The 18396-nt window shown below is 44.6% G+C and overlaps 1 protein-coding gene across 1 annotated transcript in view; it reads left to right on the top strand.

Moving 5' to 3' along the window:
• STX8 (syntaxin 8) overlaps positions 1 to 18396 on the top strand; it is a 253376-nt gene that overhangs the window by 9342 nt on the left and 225638 nt on the right. Inside the window, exons 3-4 of the mRNA XM_060647291.2 lie at positions 4994 to 5088; positions 15574 to 15684. Of these exons, the coding sequence (XP_060503274.1) occupies positions 4994 to 5088; positions 15574 to 15684 (206 nt within the window). The remainder of the gene's footprint in view (positions 1 to 4993; positions 5089 to 15573; positions 15685 to 18396) is intronic.

The raw sequence follows: 18396 nt of genomic DNA, 5'->3' as shown, positions 1-18396 counted from the left end.
ATACTCCTTTGTGTCTTGCTCTGTTTATTTACTACCGTGTTGTAGTAATCTCTCCATATTAATTCTTTGAGATCTTCGCTGTTCTTTAGGACTACGTAGTTGTGCTACTGCACGGATACGCCATAGTCCACTTAACCTGCCTAAGGATGGGAGTTTATATAATTTCTCCTCTTTTGCTGTTATGAATAATGCCACAATAAATAGCTTTATGTTCTTCCTCCCCTTGGTATTTGTGGAGGTGTCTTTTCAGGGTGAATTCTCAGAACCTGGGTGGATGTGATCTTTTTCACCTGCCACCAAATTCCTGTCCACAGGGGTGTGCTTACTCACCCTTTGACCAGCAGTGCACGAGTTTCTGTTTCTTCACAGGCTGGCCAACAAGAGGGTGTCATCTGATAAGTGCGATATGGTATTTCAGTGTCGTTTCAAATGTGCATCTTTCATGTGTGAATCGAGTGAAGTGTGTTTGCACATGTTTAAGCATCATTTACATTTTTCTGAGAAGTTCTTTTGTTAAAAAAACCCTTTTTTTAAAATTGGATTGTTGGTCTTTTTAGTCTTTAAGAGTTTCTTATCTAGTACGGAGATGAGTTCTTGGTGACATGTTATACTTTATTTTCTTTATTATTTGTTGTTTGGCTTTGCTTAGGATATCATCTGCCATGTGAAAGCATTATTTAAAAAAAAATTTTTTTTAGTGTTTATTTATTTTTGAGACAGAGACAGAGCATGAACAGGGGAGGGGCAGAGAGAGAGGGAGACACAGAATCTGAAACAGGCTCCAGGCTCTGAGCTGTCAGCACAGAGCCCGACGCGGGGCTTGAACTCACGGACCGTGAGATCATGACCTGAGCCGAAGTCGGACGCTTAACCAACCGAGCCACCCAGGCGCCCCGAAAGCATTATTTTTTAAACAGAGTTGGCTAGCGATCTTTAATTGCTTCTGTATTTTCACTCATACCTTTTGCTATTTTTGGGATGTAAGGGAATTCATTTCTGTTTTCTTCTAATAAACGTATGGTTTCACTTTTTTACATTTAGACCTCTGATTCATTTAACTGGTATAATCTTCTTGGGTACTTAATTTCTAATTATAAATGAGTTTTCAGTGTGGCCAAATTATTGCCCATGGTAGAAAAGTTTCCCAATGTAGACTTTCTGGATTTAGGTTGTATAAAATTTTAAGCCTCTTCAATATACAATTCTGTCCCAATTCCAATTATCTTTTAAAAATCTTACTCATTCTGTTAGGTGTAAGTATATAATAGTTTAATATGCTTTTTTTGTTATTTATGCCATTGAACCTGTTTTCATATATTTATTGGATACTTCTATTTCTTCCTTTGTGAATTGCCAGTATATGTCCTTAACCTAACTTATTATTTCTTTTGTTTTTAATTTATTTATTATTTTGAAAGAGAGAGCAAATGTGAGCAGGGGAGGAGCAGAGAGAGGAAGAAAATCCTAAGCAGGCTCCATGCTATCAGAGCAGAACCCATTATGGGGCTCAATCCCACAAACTGTGAGATCATGACCTGAGTCGAAGTCAAGAGTCAACCGCTCAACTGACGAACCACTCAAGTGCCCCTGAGAAAGGTCTTTCATAACCAGAGATGATCTAAATATTTCATCTAATCTTCCAAATTTTCTTTAATCTTTCCTTCTGTTTTTATTTTATTTTATTTTTTTAATGTTTATTTTATTTTTGAGAGAGACAGAATGTGAGTGGGTTAGGGGCAGAGAGAGAGGGAGACACAGAATCCAAAGCAGGCTCCAGGCTCCGAGCTGTCAGCACAGAGCCCCATGCGGGGCTCAAACTCACTGGCTGTGAGATCATGACCTGAGCCAAAGTTGGTTGCTCAACCAACTGAGCCACCCAGGTGCCCCTGTTTTTATTTTATTTTTAAACATGTATCTTTAAAATATTTGAAGTTTATTTTGGTACGTTGTAGGCATCAAATTTTATTTTTTCCCATAAAAAAAAAATTATTCTTTACCTCATCCCCCCCAACATATGAAATATCCACAGGGCGCCTGGGTGACTCAGTGGGTTGAGCATCCAGCTTTGGCTCAGGTCATGATCTCACGGTTCGTGAGTTCGAGCCCTGCATTGGGCTCTGTGCTGACAGCTCAGAGCCCAGAGCCTGCTTCGGATTCTGTGTCTTCCTCTCTCTCTCTGCCTCTCCCCCACTTGCTGTCTTTCTGTCTCTTTCTCAAAAATAAACATAAAAAAAAGAGGGGCGCCTGGGTGGCTCAGTCGGTTGAGTGTCCGACTTCAGCTCAGGTCACGATCTCACGGTCTGTGAGTTCGAGCCCCGCGTCGGGCTCTGGGCTGATGGCTCAGAGCCTGGAGCCTGCTTCTGATTCTGTGTCTCCCTCTCTCTCTCTGCCCCTCCCCCGTTCATGCTCTGTCTCTCTCTGTCTCAAAAATCAATAAATGTTAAAAAAAAAATTAAAAAAAAAAAGATATGAAATAATCCTGTATTTCATTCACTGAATTTATTTTTGCACAGCCATACTGTGCCTGGACCTCGTGTTCTGTCACACTAGTGAAGCTTTCACTAACTGCCAGCATCATATTCTTGTAGTTTTTATGAAGATTTAATATCTCATTGTTTAAGTGCCCCTCTATCACACATATTCCTTGTCTTTTAAATTTCTCTTTATCTATGTTTCAGAATAATTTCGCATGGCTTCATTACAATTCATTTGTCCTGTGCCTCTGTTACCAACTCTTTTCTAGTAAGAGAACTCCACTTGGGACTTTGAATAGATGTGTAGTTTATTCATAGATTAATTGGGGAATGCTTACATTTTTACAATATCGAGTGTTTCCTTTTATTCATTCCTCCATCAGTATTTACTACATAGTCGCAATGTGCCAGGCAGGTGCTAGATGCTTTTTAGGTTTTGTTGGTGTTGTTAATGATGTTCAAAAATAATGATGCAAAGAAATGCTCCCTACCTAGTACTTAAATTTAGAAATGCCCTGGATTTTTTTTTTTTTTTTTTTTTCATTTTAAGATTGATTACCAGACTGACTTCTTCTCTGGTTTCTAGTAATTTGTCAGTGGATTCACTTAACTTTCCCAAATAGACTTATCCATTTATATATCATGATGATTTCATCTCCTTCTTTCCAGCCCTTGTGTATTTCTTTAACTTGTCTTATTGCGTTGGTTACAACTTCTAGACCAATGTTGGAAAATATTACGGTTAAGGTAGTAATGTTCCATTCTTAGTTTTCTTTCTTTCTTTTTGTTTTGTTTTTAATTAATTTCCCCTGTGCTGTATCAATCATACATTTGTTCTGTTTGTAACCATTAACACTGTCGGAGTTAGTATTAGATTTTCTAACATCAAACTGTTCTTAAATTACTAGGATAAATTCTACTTGGTGATGGTATGTTGTCATTTTAATGTAATTCTGAATTTGCTTTGCTAATATTTTTAAAGACTTTTGCATTTTATAATCCTTACAGGAGACTAGCATGTAGTTGCTTTTTTCTTTTTGTCTCTCCCCCGTCCCCTCCCCACCCCCTCCCCCCACTCCCCAGTATCTCTGTCAGTGATTGTTATCAGGGTTGTGTTAGCTTAAAATATGAGTTAGGCTCTCCATCTTTTTCTGTGCTTTGGAAGGTTTCTTGCAGATTATGATGATGGAAAACTTTTCCTGGTTTTAAAAGTAACCATTTTTCTTATAAAATATTTAAAAAATCCACTACTTAGAGATAATCGCCCTTGGCATTTTGAAGTATTTAGTTCTTAGATTGATTTTTTTTCTCTGTGGGTGACATTTCATTTTAGGACTTGATTTTTTTCTCTTTTAATAAATTATGCTGGCTATCTTTCTATGTCGACAAATCGAGGTTTCCGTCATACTTTTTAATGGCCACATACTCTTTGATCTCTTGAATGCTTTTGAGCTTTAATTTCGTAGACTGCTCTTCGGTTTGGGGCGTGTGTGTGTGTTTGTGTGTGTGTGTGTGTGTGTGTGTGTGTGTGTGTGTGTGTATTGTGCTATGTTTGTTTGTTTTACTCTTCTTGAACGAGGGGCGATCTCCTCTCCGTGGTATTTCCTCATAAACACTGTGGGTGGTTTCTCTGTGGTTCCCAGAGGTATTAGAATAGTTAAGGTTAGACTTTTCTTGGCTGCTGATACCTTTGAGGGTTGCTTGATGTGTGTGAGCCCTCAGCCAGCCTCTACTGTTCTGCCGTTTTTCCCTTAGTGTGTGTGACCCTGCTAATCCTAGGGAGGGAGTCCTGCCTTCCCCTGAAGTTATGTAATTGCTACTTCGAACAAGGTAGCAGATGAAATCTGCATTAGTCTGTCTTTTCACACCTATCTCTGATTTCCCGCGTGGCTGGCTGTATTTAATTTACATGGGCAGTTTCAGTTTTCATATTTCCTCAGTTCCCCAGAGGTTCTCTCCCTACCTTCCTCCATCCTTTTACATAGCACTCAAGAGTCACAAACAGCAGTTTCCTCTGGGTTTGTAGAACAACTAAGAAAATCTGTACACTCCTGGAAAAAGAGTCACGGGGAGTGAGCATCGTTATAAGAACACACTGCTACAAAACTTTTAAATGGGTTTTAAGTAAGCCAGTGTGTTCAGAGCAGACTGGCGGGGTTGCAGTGAGACTTGACGTCTTGTCATTTGAAGCGAGGTTGAAGACACTTGGGTTTTTCACTGGCGAATGGGGTAGATGCTCAGGGGACAGGATTCAGACTGTGAGGGCCAGGGGTTGGTTTCCCGTCACTGTCTACTCAGGTATGGGCTGGCTGTCCACTTGGTCACCTTATACAGCGGATGCAAGCATCAGGTGGGCGGCTGGACCAAAATTTGGATACCTTAGAACGCTGAAGGTGTCCTTGGGAAGTTAAGCATCTGCCAGCTGGTCCTTGAAGGAATCATAATGTGTTTACGTGATGTTTTTAGTAACTCCCCCACCTCTGGACTAGCATACTTAGGATGTGTTCTTTTCTTTCCAGCTGACCGTGACAATCAGAGCTTTGTTGCAGAGTCTGAAGGAAAAGATCGCCCTTTTGAAGGACTTATTGCTAAGAGCTGTGTCAACACATCAGATGTATCCATGTAAACATTTCCACCTCTTCTCTAGAGTGGGAGGAAAAAGCAGTCTTATTTGGAGAAAGGAAGGAATCCGGGCCACCCAGATTTTTTTCCATAGCTCGAGGAAGACCTGGTTTCCCAAATATTGCCTATAATCTCGATTTCTATTTTAAGTGTCTGTTGCCCTGCTCTACCGTGAAAATGCTGGCAAGGTGAGCATATACTGATGGAATAAGTACTGTGGCCGCTCTTGGGTGTGACCTTGACAGTGTAAAGAGCTAGTGCTCTCGTCGGTGCTGTCCTTGCCTAGAGCCCTGCGCTGCCACATGCCCCGAAGATGGTGAGCCACTGCTCCCACAGGAGGCCTTCCATGATCATCCCGGGCTGGGATCATGCTGGACTTTCCAGAGCTCTGAGTGATCCATTTTCTTTTCTGAGAGGCCAATGCCAATAGCCACCATAGACCTTTGGGGTTCTTTCTTTCTTTCTTTCTTTCTTTCTTTCTTTTTTTTCTGTTTATGTAGGTTACTGAGATGTGACTCCTTTGCTTTAACGTTCTTTGGAAAGCACAGATCCCGCCCCTGGTTTTGGGAGGTTTGGGAGTGTGGGCGGGGAACAGAACATTTACTTGAAGCAACTTGGGCCATCACTCCCACCGACCCTGCCAAGTATTGAAAGCTTTTTTTTTTTTTTGTTAGAAGTTCATCATTTGATCAATTTAAAATCCATGTGACCCATTCCCTAAACCAGTCCTTTATTTTTTATTTATATTTTAAGTCTTTTTAAAAAATGTTTATTTATTTATATATTTTGAGAGAGAGACAGAGTGTGAGCAAGAGGGGGGGAGGAGCAGAGAGAGGGAGACACAGAATCCGAAGCAGCTCCAGGCTCTGAGCTGTCAGCACAGAGCCTGACGCAGGGCTCAAACTCACAGACCGTGAGATCACAACCTGAGCCGAAGTCGGACGCTCAACCTACTGAGCCACCTAGGTGCCCCTAGAATTTTTTTCAAATCTGTTTTTAACTGTTATTTATTTTTGGGAGACAGAGCATGAGCGGGGAAGGGGACAGAGAGAGAGGGAGACACAGAATCCAAAGCAGGCTCCAGGCTCTGAGCTGTCAGCACAGAGCCCAACGCGGGGCTCGAACTCAACGAACCGCAAGATTGTGACCTGAGCCGAAGTCAGATGCTTAACCGACTGAGCCACCCAGGCACCCCTAAACCAGTCCTTTAAACCTGAGTTTTTTGGGCTTGAAAACTAGTCTCAAACTGGTCTTCTCTCATCATTTCTTCAATTGTCAGCTCATACAAAAAAGCCAGATGTTGGTAGCTCAAGAAATGGTGATTATTGCCTGATTTTAAATGGGAGAAGGTAGGAATATTGCTTTTCAGACAAAATCATAGAAAATGTTTTAACAATTATTTTCTCGAAGGGCAACCCCCTTTATGCTACCAGGGAGGTTCATTTAGATTAATCTCGTGATTTTCCAAATATTCAATTATTAACACGCTAAGGTTACAAGTAGAAGTTTAATTTCAATAAACAACAGGGGCCTTTTTTTTTTAACTTTTTTTTTTTTTTAACGTTTATTCATTTTTGAGACAGAGAGAGACAGAGCATGAACGGGGGAGGGTCAGAGAGAGAGGGAGACACAGAATCTGAAACAGGCTCCAGGCTCTGAGCTGTCAGCACAGAACCCGACGCAGGGCTCCAACTCATGGACCGTGAGATTATGACCTGAGCTGAAGTCGGACGCCCAACTGACTGAGCCACCCAGGCGGACAGGGGCCTTATTTTTTAACACGGTTGGAATATTCTTTAAAAAGATTTTTTTTAACATTTATTTATTTTTGAAAGGGGGAGAGAGAGAGAGAGAGAGACAGACTGTGAATGAGGGAGGGGCAGAGGGAGAAGGAGACACAGAATCCAAAGCAGACTCCAAGCTCTGAGCTGTCAGCACAGAGCCCAACGTGGGGCTCGAACTCATAAAGTGTGAGATCATGACCTGAGCCCAGGCGCCCCAACGCAGTTGGAATAGTCTGATACATTTACTTTGTAACTTTACCCTCTATCTAGTATCATTTATTACTGCACAGTATTGTAAAAAAAGAGTTTTTATTTTATCAAAATCAACGAGTCCTGATATGTAGACCTCAGGTAGTTTCCAATCGGCTTGGCTATTTTCTCTACTTTGAGTACCAAGTGTCAGGAGGTGTGCGTGTGAGGTAAGGTGTGCAAACTCATTTTGCTGTTGCCTAAAGCATGTGTGTTAAAAAGGTAACTAAATCACTGCTTCACGGTATAATATTAACAACTACCGACTTGGTAACTTCCATAAACATAACTTATTATTATTCATTTTATAATATTCATGTGCTCAACTATAGGGCAAAAAAAGAAACAAATTAAGAACCCTTCCTTTTTCACTGTTAGTAATAGGAATTATTAACTACTAACTACTAACTATTAACTACTAACTGCTGGTTATTAGTTATAGAGAAGCATGTGGCAGTAATAATGGACTTGACTTTGTTCTAAATGCCTTCAGCCAGACCATCTTTTGAAATCCCTTAGACTTTGGTTTTGTGGTCATCTCACAATTTGCTGAATGAAGCACTAAAAATCTCTAAAAATATTTTAAAATATTGAGCAGAGTTATTAAATACATTATGAAAGTACTTAAGGATGTTAATGCAGATAATTTAGAATTTTGTAGGACAAAGCAAAAACCCAACTGGACTGTAGCAGTATTCTTTCTTAGGTATTTTTTCAAATGATTGGGTCTGTTTCTACTCGAAACACAACCCTTACTAGGACAGAATTCAGATCACCCGCCTCATGGGGGCGCTCAAGACCTCTGTATTTTCAGGGAGACCGTTTCTGCTGATAGAATGGAAAGGAAGTAGTTTCTCTAGTATGAAGGCCTCTTGTTAACTCTTTCTCTGTTCCTCACATCTTCCCTTCCCTTGACCTTCCTGTTCGCAACTATTTCAAATAATTCCATAGCAGTTCTCCTCCGGATTTAAGATGTGTCAGGTGGCCACTTGTGAGTCCTAATAACCTCGTATTATTAGTCTGTGTTGGTGGCTCCTTATTTTCTTTACAAAAAAAAAAAAAAAAGGTAGTGAGGCCAGGCCAACCTTTGCACCCCAAGTCAGGGACGGAGCTGGAAAAAAAGTCCCGCATCCCAGCAGGGGAGTGTTTTACACTGAGGAGAGGAATCTGAGAGCTTAAGTAACTTGCCCCAGACCCCACAGCTGGGGTGTGGAAGAACTTGGACTCAGATGCAGGGCTGTCTGGCCCCAAAGCCAGTTGTTTAAAAGCTGAATTCTACCGTAGTAGAAATAACACAGTCATCTGTCACCTGGCCTGTCTTCAGCTAGAATTCCCTATTAATTGGCATGTTGCTCTAGTGCCAAAACAAATCCTGTTTATAATGCAAATCCTCAGGGCCCTCCTTAATCATCAGAAAGATTAAACAGTGTTCACTGCGCTTTATTAGGTATACTTTATGATGTTGTAATTCTTAGAAAATTTCTTGTCCGTAAATCGCCAACAGAGTGACAGTTTAAGCCTTTCTTTTCTTGAGGCATAATTAATGCCGGGTGACTTTTTTAATGTGAATATTCGAATACCACATTCCCTTACCGCGTTGGGTAGTTGAGAGTTTACAGCACTTTACTTCGTAAATTTATGCATTTGTGAAGTTTTCCAAAGAACACCAGGGATTGCCAGAAAGATAAGTCCTATGCACATGCCTTCCAAACAGCTAAATTCATGGAGTTAAGGCCTGAGACATTGTTGCTCTTTCTTGGAAAAGTATTTTCTCCTGGCAGGAAGAGATGCCAAGTTAAAATGAAAGTCCTGTGCTTTTGAATCGGTTAGTTTGCGATTCATAAACTAAAGTCCTGCAGCCAGAGAGTTTCAAATTGCTGAAAACCATTCATTTCTATTCACAGTGCTTCTTGGAGACAGGAGCGATTCATTGCTTCTCTGGTTGAGAAAAGTCGTGTGCCACGGGAGGCTTGTATGTGAAATGTCAGGTAGTAGTAAAATTATTCTTAGACTTGGCCTTACGCGAGCTCGTCTTTTTGTTGGGTTTTCAAAGGCAGCATCTTTACTAAGTTAAGGAGAATTTAAAAATCTCTTTACAAAGGGGTTCAGTATAAAAAGGTATTCTGGTGTCTTGGGAGAAGTCCTATAGAAATAGTTTTTCAAAAGTATAAATAACTTTTTAATTTATTTGGAGAGAGAAGGAGTGAGCAGGGGAGGGGCAGAGAGAGAGATGGGGAGAAACAGGATCCCAAGCAGGCTCTTCTGCACTGGTAGTGGGGGGCTTGAACTCACCAACTGTGAGATCACAACTTGAGCCGAAATCCAGAGTCGGATGCTTAACCGACTGAGCCACCCAGCACTCCTACATAGCTTTTCTCCGCTTTGTCTTTTTTGGGGGGGGAAAAAAAACTAGGAAGATAGGTAGATGGATAGACGGTTGCAGTGATTGCCATAACTGAATGCGGATGTTGAGGGGCTAACCCGGTAAATTTTAGGGAGTGCCCCTTGTGGTTCTCACACACCCTACTTGTTCGTGACAGTTTTCACCGAGAAGAGCGAGGGTAAGATCATGTTTACGTCGGTAGGGATTTTCTTCTTTATGCTCTGTTACGTTCTTTCTAGTTTTCCGTGTTAAAAGCTCCTTGCTTTGTTACCACGATAATAAAAATAGATGGTAGTATGGTCTGCTGTGGTTTTTTTGAATATCCATACCTGGCAAAGTGTATAATTGGCAACTTTTACGTAAGTCTCCTGCCACCCCCGATTTGTTTGGACACTTTTCTGCTCCATGAAGTCCAAACATCTGGGCACCTTTGGTGTGGCGGGAAAAACGCTGGCTTTGGAACCAGACGGAACTGAGACTGAGGGCCAGCTCTGCCCCTTCCTCAAGGCCAGAGAGCAATTTAGCCTGTCTAGACCCTCTACTCTAATCTAGAGTAGAATTAAATGTGCTCACCTTGCAAGGTTTGTGTAGGAGCTGGAGGAAATCTATTTATAAAGCACCCCACTGGACTGGCCCCTCATCTTGGTGGGTGTTGAATAAAAGGTAGCTTTCAACATTGACTGTGTGACCTTGGACAAGTTACTTAATCTCTTGGTGCCTTGGTTTTTGGTTTTTTTTTGTTTGTCGTCTTCTGTGAAATAGGGCTAACGAAAGTACACCTGGATTACAGAATGGCTGCTGAGGGTTAAAGAACATTCACAGAAGGTGCTTTGCACGTAGTAAGCCCTCCTTGGAGATTAACTGCTGCTTAGTCTTTTGTTGCTGTTGTAAGAAGTCCAGCTACCATGGGGGGATTCACAGGTGGTCCTTACAGAGCCTACATTCATGTAACGAGGTCCTAGCGAAGCAGGACCTCAGCATTACAGATAATGCTAGTATTAAAATATTACTTGCAACCTGTGATCGGTGCTTCGAGAAAGCTAAGGACCCAGCCTGGAACATCATAAATACTCAGTAGAGTTTGTTAACTTTAAAAGGAAAGAAAAAAGGAAGAAGTAGTACGGGAACCAGAAAAGTCTGGCCTCAAGGACTGTAGACCATCCTCTTGGGGATCTGCCGTTATGGCACCAAGAAAGAATTCCCTACACATTTCTCCCTTCTCCAGAGCCATTAATTCGCAAGCAAAACTTGCCAGCGTTCTTTTTTTTTTTTTTTTTTTTTAGTTTGTTTTTATTTATTTTGAGAAAGAGAGCGGGAAAGGGGCAGAGAGAGAGAGAGAGAGAGAAAGAGAGAATCCCAAGGAGGCTCCGTGCTGTCAGCACAGAGCCCGACACCGGGCTTGTACTCATGAATCGTGAGATCATGACCTGAGCTGAAGTCAGACGCTTACCTGACTGAGCCACCCCAGGCGCCGCAAAACTGGCCAAAATTCTTAAGCCTTCTACCAAATAAAGAGAAAATCAGGGTGCCGGAGTGGGGGCGGGGCACCCAGTGGGACCAGCAACACCTCTGCTAAACCTCATCTTAGGTTTAAAGTCCTTACCAAGAGCTGGAGCCTTGCTCCAGGAAACACGAGCCCCGCTTTGGGGGAACCCCGCTTCTCTCCCTCCCCCTCACTCGCGCCCTCTCTCTAAAAAAATTAAATTAAATAAATAGATGAAGGACTTATCAAGTTTCTGCAGAGAGGCTGGGCTTCAGCCTTTGGTAGTTAGTGAGTACCGGTAATATGAAGTCCGCGTCTGATTTCATAGAGTCTGACATCTCCATGACGGGGCTTTAGTTACATATAAAAAACCAGCCTAGCCGTTGACAAGGAACTATGGTTTTGTCTGTTCTCTGACCTTCCTTCCTTGGTTATACTCCTCAGACTGGTGGAAAAGGAGGTCCCAGCTCTGGCCACCGACTGTGTGCCCTCTTTCCTACCCTCACTCCTCCCAGCTGCCATCAGTCTGCATGCATGTAGTATGGTCATTTCTGGACGATTCTCGGACCTCTTGTTAACAACAACCCCTATATAAGAAGCGTGCTATGCAGAAGGGCTATTAATCTCTTTCTCCTTTTACTTCCCTCCCCCCCACCCCTTATGCCGCATTCTCTCAGTAGATTAAAATAAAAATGAAACAAAGAAGGAGGGTGTTCCTAATTGGTGAATTTTCCAGCTTTTCCACATTAGCAGGAGGTCCCCGGGAAAATTCTGAATGAGTATTACTAGTATTGTTAATGCTTTCAACAGGATGCTGGGAGGTGCCTAGGTTAAGTGGGGGCAGTACTGGGAGTGCCAGGGTAGAGAAGCCCCCGGGAGGTGTGGTGGTCAGGTCCAGCACGATGTGGTGGAAAAGCCCTGACCTAAAGCAGAGCTGGGCTGTAGGCCTGCATGGTCGTTAACCAGCCAGGTGACAGCCACACGGGGCCGATTTCCTGGTCAGGAGAAGCAGGAGAACCCTCACTGGCTTAGGGGAGCTCTGAGGGTTCCTGCGGCATTAACTGTGATTCCTGTCTTCAGCTGCTAACCCACAAAACACAGTCACCAACTTCTACGGCTCTTGAAACTGATGTTCCTTAATGAAGCCCATTCTTAACCAGCTTAATTCTGTAACCAGTGTCTGCCAGATTTTAAAACCTGTCTTTCCTGTGTTTATTGTAAACAGCACCTTCTACCTGTATACTTCTCATTGTTGGTTTTTCCCAGTGATACTTCCCACCGCCCCCTCCCACCCCCCCCCCCCCCCCCCCGCCCCTAATCCTCTCCATCATCTTGTTGTTCATGGTCAATGATGTCGATGGCCGGTGCCTGTCATCCCAAACTTTTCTAGTTTCTAGGCATGAACAAATATACGTACATGTAAATATCAATTCTTTTGACTAGCGAGGGATCATACCATATGTATGGTTCTGAAACTTGTGTTTTTATTAATTAGCATGTGACAGGCAAACATTACAAAATGAGATTCCATGAAAAGTTAAGTCCCCCTCACATCCTGAATCCCCCAGCTCCCCCCTCCTCACAGGCAGTTGTCTGTGTATCCTTCCAGAAGGTTTCTGAGTATATACAAATGTGTATGTGTCCAGCTGAGTGTTTTTAAAATTTTTTTTAATGTTTACTTATTTTTGAGAGACAGAGAGAGACAGTGCAAGGGAGCAGGGGAGGGACGGAGAGAGAGGGAGACACGGAATCCGAAGCAGGCTCCAGGCCCCGAGACGGTGGGGCTCGAACCCACGAAACGTGAGATCATGACCTGAGCCAAAGTCGGGCGCTTAACCGACTGAGCCCCGCCCCAGGCACCCCTACATTTTGTTATTTAGAAGGCGGTCTGGTAAGTGGTTGGACTTGTTTACAGCCCCACCAGGAATAGCAGAGAGCGGTGCCTGTTTCCTCTGCCCTTTCCACAACTTCCCGGTCACAATTCCTCATCTGATAGGCAGAGGTGACATTATGTTTGTTTGCGCTTCTCTTACTAACGTAAAACTGAATGTTTTTCAATGGGATGAGAATTACTACTGTTTCTTTTTTCTGTGCTCCGTTACGTCTTTGCCTTTCTTTCTCGTTGTTCGCCACTGTGCGTTTGTCACTTGCAAATTTATTTCGCAGACATTTAAAATTTCTGTATAGTCAGATTGGTCTTTTCCTTTTGCGGCCTCTGTGTTTTCACTCTTGACGAGAAAGATTTTTTCCTACTCCGAGATGATTGAAAAGTTCCCCTATGTCTTCTCTACTGATACTTTTATAATTTGTTTTTTATCTTTTAATCCCTGAGCCAGGGGAATCTGTGCTTAATCGTAAGAATGAACTGTAGTTCAACTTCCGTTTGCCTGGGTGGCTGGACGCTGAAAACCACAGATTGCCGGAGAACAGAACCCAGGACAAGGCGAGTTAGCATTGGGATATAATTCACAATTCCCCAAATTAAAATGCCCGGTCTGCCGTGTACAATTCACGCCCACAGCTTCTGTTTCCCTCTCCCTCCCCCCACCACACACTTCTTTGGGACAGAAGAAAAGCCTTCCGCTTTGTTGCCAATTTGCCACTAATTGAAACACATTGATATTTATTCTTGGTGTTGAGATGATCAAAAGGCTAATGTTTGGCCTTCTTATTGGCACGGAGGAGGTATTTCAGCCCGCTGTTTCTTAGTTACAGTTGCTACTTGATGGTGTCCAAGTGGGGGTGACTGCAGGCAAGTAGGAAACGGAAAAGCCGCGGTAGCGATTTTCCTCGGGGAAGCCTGAATTCTGGATTGTTGAGAGAATCCGTTTAGTTATTTATTTATTGTTATTTTTTTTTAAATATCTAAAGCCATGGAGGCTGTTTAGCCTCATTGGTTTGGGGACTTACGATTTTACCGATTACCATCTTACTGGGGAACTTCTTCAAGCGTTTTCTAAAAAACTTTTTTAAAAATTAATGATGATTATTTTAGCAAGCTAGCTCCTTCTATCCACAATAGCAACCAGCGTTATAGATTCCCTGGGCCATGGTTTCGCTACGCCAGCCTCCCCCAGCCCAGGAAACGATGATGCTATCATTTGATTCTGCCAACTTCCTTAGAAATATTTTGGGCGTCCGTGCAGGGTTTGATGCCCCTGTTTGAAGTAGAAAAGTGTCACTGGATCTAAAGCAGCCGCCTAATGGCCTTACTGTCACCAGAACTAGGTAATGTGGCCCCGGCAGCTCTGAATTGCCAGTTTCAGGTCTAATAAAACAAAAGCCACCCAATAAAAAAAACCCTCAAAGCCAGATAAAATCCACTGTGCTGGGGATGGCTTATTTTTGTACTTACTCTTTATGTCTTGTGTCAGGTATGTCCTTACAGAAGTATCCGTTGGGGTGCCGAGTGGCTCAGTCAGTTGAGCCTCCGACTTCGGCTTGGGTCACTACCTCACGGTTCGTGGGCTCGAGCCCCACATCAGTTTCTGCCCTGATAGTGCGGAACCTGCTTGGGATTCTCTTTCTCTTCCTCTCTCTGCTTCTCCCTCGCTCTCTCTCTGCTTCTCCCTCGCTCTCTCTCTCTCTCAAAATAAATGAACTTCAAAAAAAAGTATCTGTTAGCTTTCTCCCATTGTTCTTTTGATAGCTGAAGTCTTCCCCATCAACGTTTTATTTTGTTTTTAAACGCACGCACACGCTCACTGGCACTCAGCCTAGAAGAACTCGCTTAACTTGCTTCAAGAAAGCTAGTACAGAAAACTCTGGATGTAGCCCTGACTTGTTATTTTTTTTAGCCATAACTTGTGAGTTGTGCCGGAAGAGGTGTTAGCGATAATCTGGCGGTCCATACAAAAAGACAGAGATCCGCAAAAGAGAGATAACTGCTTCAAGGTTGCCGATAACAGTCAACACAAGACTAATCAGCTTTGGACTCACGGCTTAACCCGCTCGCTAGGATAACGCAGTGAAATCCGAATCTTTCCTTGTAGTTTTCTTTAGAGTTTAAGGCTCATGCATGCGGTGTGCTTAAATAATGAGCTGATGGGGGCACCCTTTACAGCAAATCTGTCACATAGAGTAGCACTTTTCAAAATGGATTCCAGGTGTGTGAAGACACATTCACACGGAAAAAAGAAGGCAGTATTGAGAACCCGGCTCATTTTTTACAGGGCGTCTTGGGGGTGCTAATGTCTAGGCAAATACCCTTGAACACTGACACCTATAACTCAACACCCGAGGAATTCCTGACTCAGATCGCTCTGTTGACGGGAATAATCATTTCGGCATTGGTCACCGGGAGGAAAAATAATCTCTACCTGCCGCGTTGCTCAGCGGCAGCTCGGTGTCCGTGGCCGCGCGAGTCCTCAGCTATGGTTCTGGCGAGGGCCTTTACTTGGGAAGTCTGTGGTGTCGAAGGTCAGAGCGGGAGGAGGAGGAGAACGGTTCAGGTCTCTTCTGGCCAGTACCGGTCAGAGTCTGTAATCGTCACACCTGGCCTGGGAGAGCTCGCTTAATAACATGATAGGTAAACTGAGGTAATTCACCCACCGTTGGACCTTAACGAGATGTGTACAGAACACAGCTTGAAGGAGACCGGAGACAGAACCTTCTGGATGAACTCATAACCCGGGAGAGGCTACTTCTGGCATCCTTTAAGAACGAGGGGGCAGAGCCCGATCTCATCAGGTATGACATTTTCCTTCACGGGGATTACGTGGTTGGGTGAAAAGCGTTCTTGGCCGAGATCACGGATGTGTTTCCCGAACGGCTTGATTTAACTAGTAAAATCTATCCCGCCCCTTTACAGCGTTTGCCATGTCATGGTCTTTCTCTTTAGCGTTCTTTAATTTTCTGGATTGAGTAAGCCAGGTATGTTGGGCGGATCTCATCCTGAGGGAAGACGGTTTGCGTGGAATACAGACCGGGTCGGAAAAGTTCCTTTGCATCCTCTGCTTGTGCTTTCTGCCACGTGAGCTGTCTTTTCGGCTCCTGAAGTCACGTGTTCACCTGGGTGGGAAAAAGGCTTCCCCGTGTGTGTGTTTTCACTGGCACGTTTGGGAAACTGTGTCCTAGCGAGACTGTGGTCCGTGCTCACGAAGGTAGGGGAGCACGGCCGTTGGATCCTGGCCCGTTCTGTGCCGGTGAGTGATTCCCACTCCGTGGAGGGGACAGCCGCTGTCCACCCAGCTCTGTTGAAACACCCAGAGGAGCAGGCCAGCTCTCCAGGGTTGGGGTTAACGAACCCTATGTGCTTCCCTCTTCGGAACTGTCCACACAGCCCCCTTCCAGAACTCCTGTAACTTCATCGTGGGAACCATCACGATGGTTCGAGGAAATGAACTTCACGTAGAAACTCGCCTCTCTCCCTCTTTGCTACGAGGGACGATGCTTTCGTTCTGCGGAGTGGCTTGCTTCTGCTTAGTTCCTGGGTAGGAATGACATGGCTTCTCAAGGGCAGTGGTTTTTGACCTTTGGCCACGAGTTACTGGGCCCTGTGTCAGACAATTAAATCGAGGGGGCGCATGGAGGGTCCCAGGTAAGTACGATATGCAGTCAGGATTGCAGACCACTGCCCTGGGGTAAGCAGAGGAGAAGGAAACAGTGTCCTGTTGGCCCCAGGCCTTGGGAGCCTGTGACCCAGGGACGCAAGAAAGAAACGAAAGACAGGAAGCCGAATGGAATCCTGAGTTGTTTCTGTGGCGAAATAAAGCCCAGGAGTCAGGGAGGGAGGAGTCATGTCCCGGGCAGGGTGTGTAAGAAGCCAGAAGTGGGCCAGATAGCTCTCTGGCGGTGTGCGGTGAAGAAGGCGGTGATCCAGGGCTGGCGAGACAGAAACACATGAGCTGGGGATCCGTGGGGCACAGTCAGGGCCACCTGTCAAGAAGCGCGTCTATGTCGGAGTCCAGAAAGTAAACAAAGGTGCAGCTGGCAGAGCCAACCGGAGAGGCGATGGGCGGCATGTAAATACCTCTGCTTGGTGGTCCAGCAGGTGGACCTTCTAGGTCTGCGTTTCTTTCTTTCTTTCTTTTTTTGTTTTTTTAACATTTATTTATTTTTGAGAGACAGAGAGAGATAGAGCACAAGCAGGGGAGGAACAGAGAGAAAAGGAGACACAGAATCCGAAGCAGGCTTCAGGCTCCGAGCTGTCAGCACAGAGCCCGACGGGGGGCTCGAACTCACAAACCGTGAGATCATGACCTGAGCCAAAGTTGGATGCTCAACCGAGTGAGCCACCCAGGCACCCCTAAAAAATTTTTAAGTAGGCTCCACCCCCAACATGGGGCTTGAACTCACAACCCTGAGATTAAGAGTTGCACGCTCTACTAACTAGAGCCAGCCAGCCCCCCCTGAATCTGCATTTAAATTTAAAAAAAAGTGAGAGAGAGAGAGAGAGGGAGAGGGAGAGAGAATGAGTGGGGGAGGGGCAGAGTGAGAGGGAGAGAGAGGATCCCAAGCAGGCTTTGCACTGTCAATGTGGAGCCCAATGCGGGGGCTTGAACTCACAGACTAGACTGTGAGATATGTATGACCTGAGCTGAAATCAAGAGTTGGACACTGAACCGACTGAGCTACCCAGGCCCCCGATGCAGAATCTGCATTTTAACAAGATCCTGGGGATTTGAATGTACCTTACAACTTGAGAAATATAGCTCTATATCTTCTGTTCTCTCTTTTTTTTTTTTTTTTAACGTTTATTTAATTTTGAGAGAGAGGGAGAGACAGAGCATGAGCAGGGGAGGGGCAGAGAGAGAGGGAGACACAGAATCCAAAGCAGGCTCCAGGCTCTGAGCTGTCAGCACAGAGCCCGATGCGGGGCTCGAACCCACGAACTGCGAGATCATGACCTGAGCCAAAGTCGGACGCTTAAAGCGACTGAGCCACCCAGGCGCCCCTATCCTTTGTTCCTAATGGTGGCACTGGGCATCTAAGTTACCCAAAGGGCTTGTAAAAAACAATAAAGAAGAGAGACACAGAGAAAGAAGAGGAAGGAAATACAGGTGGCAGGACCGAATCCTTGCAGAGTCTGAGTGAGTAGCCTGGCCTGAGGCCTGGGTAGCCGCGATGGGGGGCGCACTTCTCAGGTGCGTCTAACAGGTGGCGGGGAGGCCGCTGCCCTGTGTCCACCCGCGGTGCCAGCTGAAAGCTCGAGTCTGCCACGCACTTCCCGGGTGCCGGGCACGGGCTGAGCACCTCGTGTGCGTTTGCTCAGGAGGTCCTCGTGACGTCCATTTTACAATGGAGAAACTGAGTTTGGAGGGGTCAGGTAACTGGCACAAGACTCTGAAGCTGACGGGTCTCGGAACGTGGACCCAGATGTGAGCGCCGTCACACGTGAACTCGCAGCCACTGCAGCGCGAGAAGTGCTGGGCCCGGCCCTGTTGCTCACTGGTCTCCCGG

This window comes from Panthera onca, chromosome E1 (genome assembly GCF_046562875.1).
Source record: "Panthera onca isolate mPanOnc1 chromosome E1, mPanOnc1 haplotype 2, whole genome shotgun sequence".
NCBI classification, from domain to species: Eukaryota; Metazoa; Chordata; class Mammalia; order Carnivora; family Felidae; genus Panthera; species Panthera onca.
The sequence above is the reverse complement of the archived record's forward strand: the minus strand, read 5'-3'. Positions and strand labels throughout refer to the sequence as shown.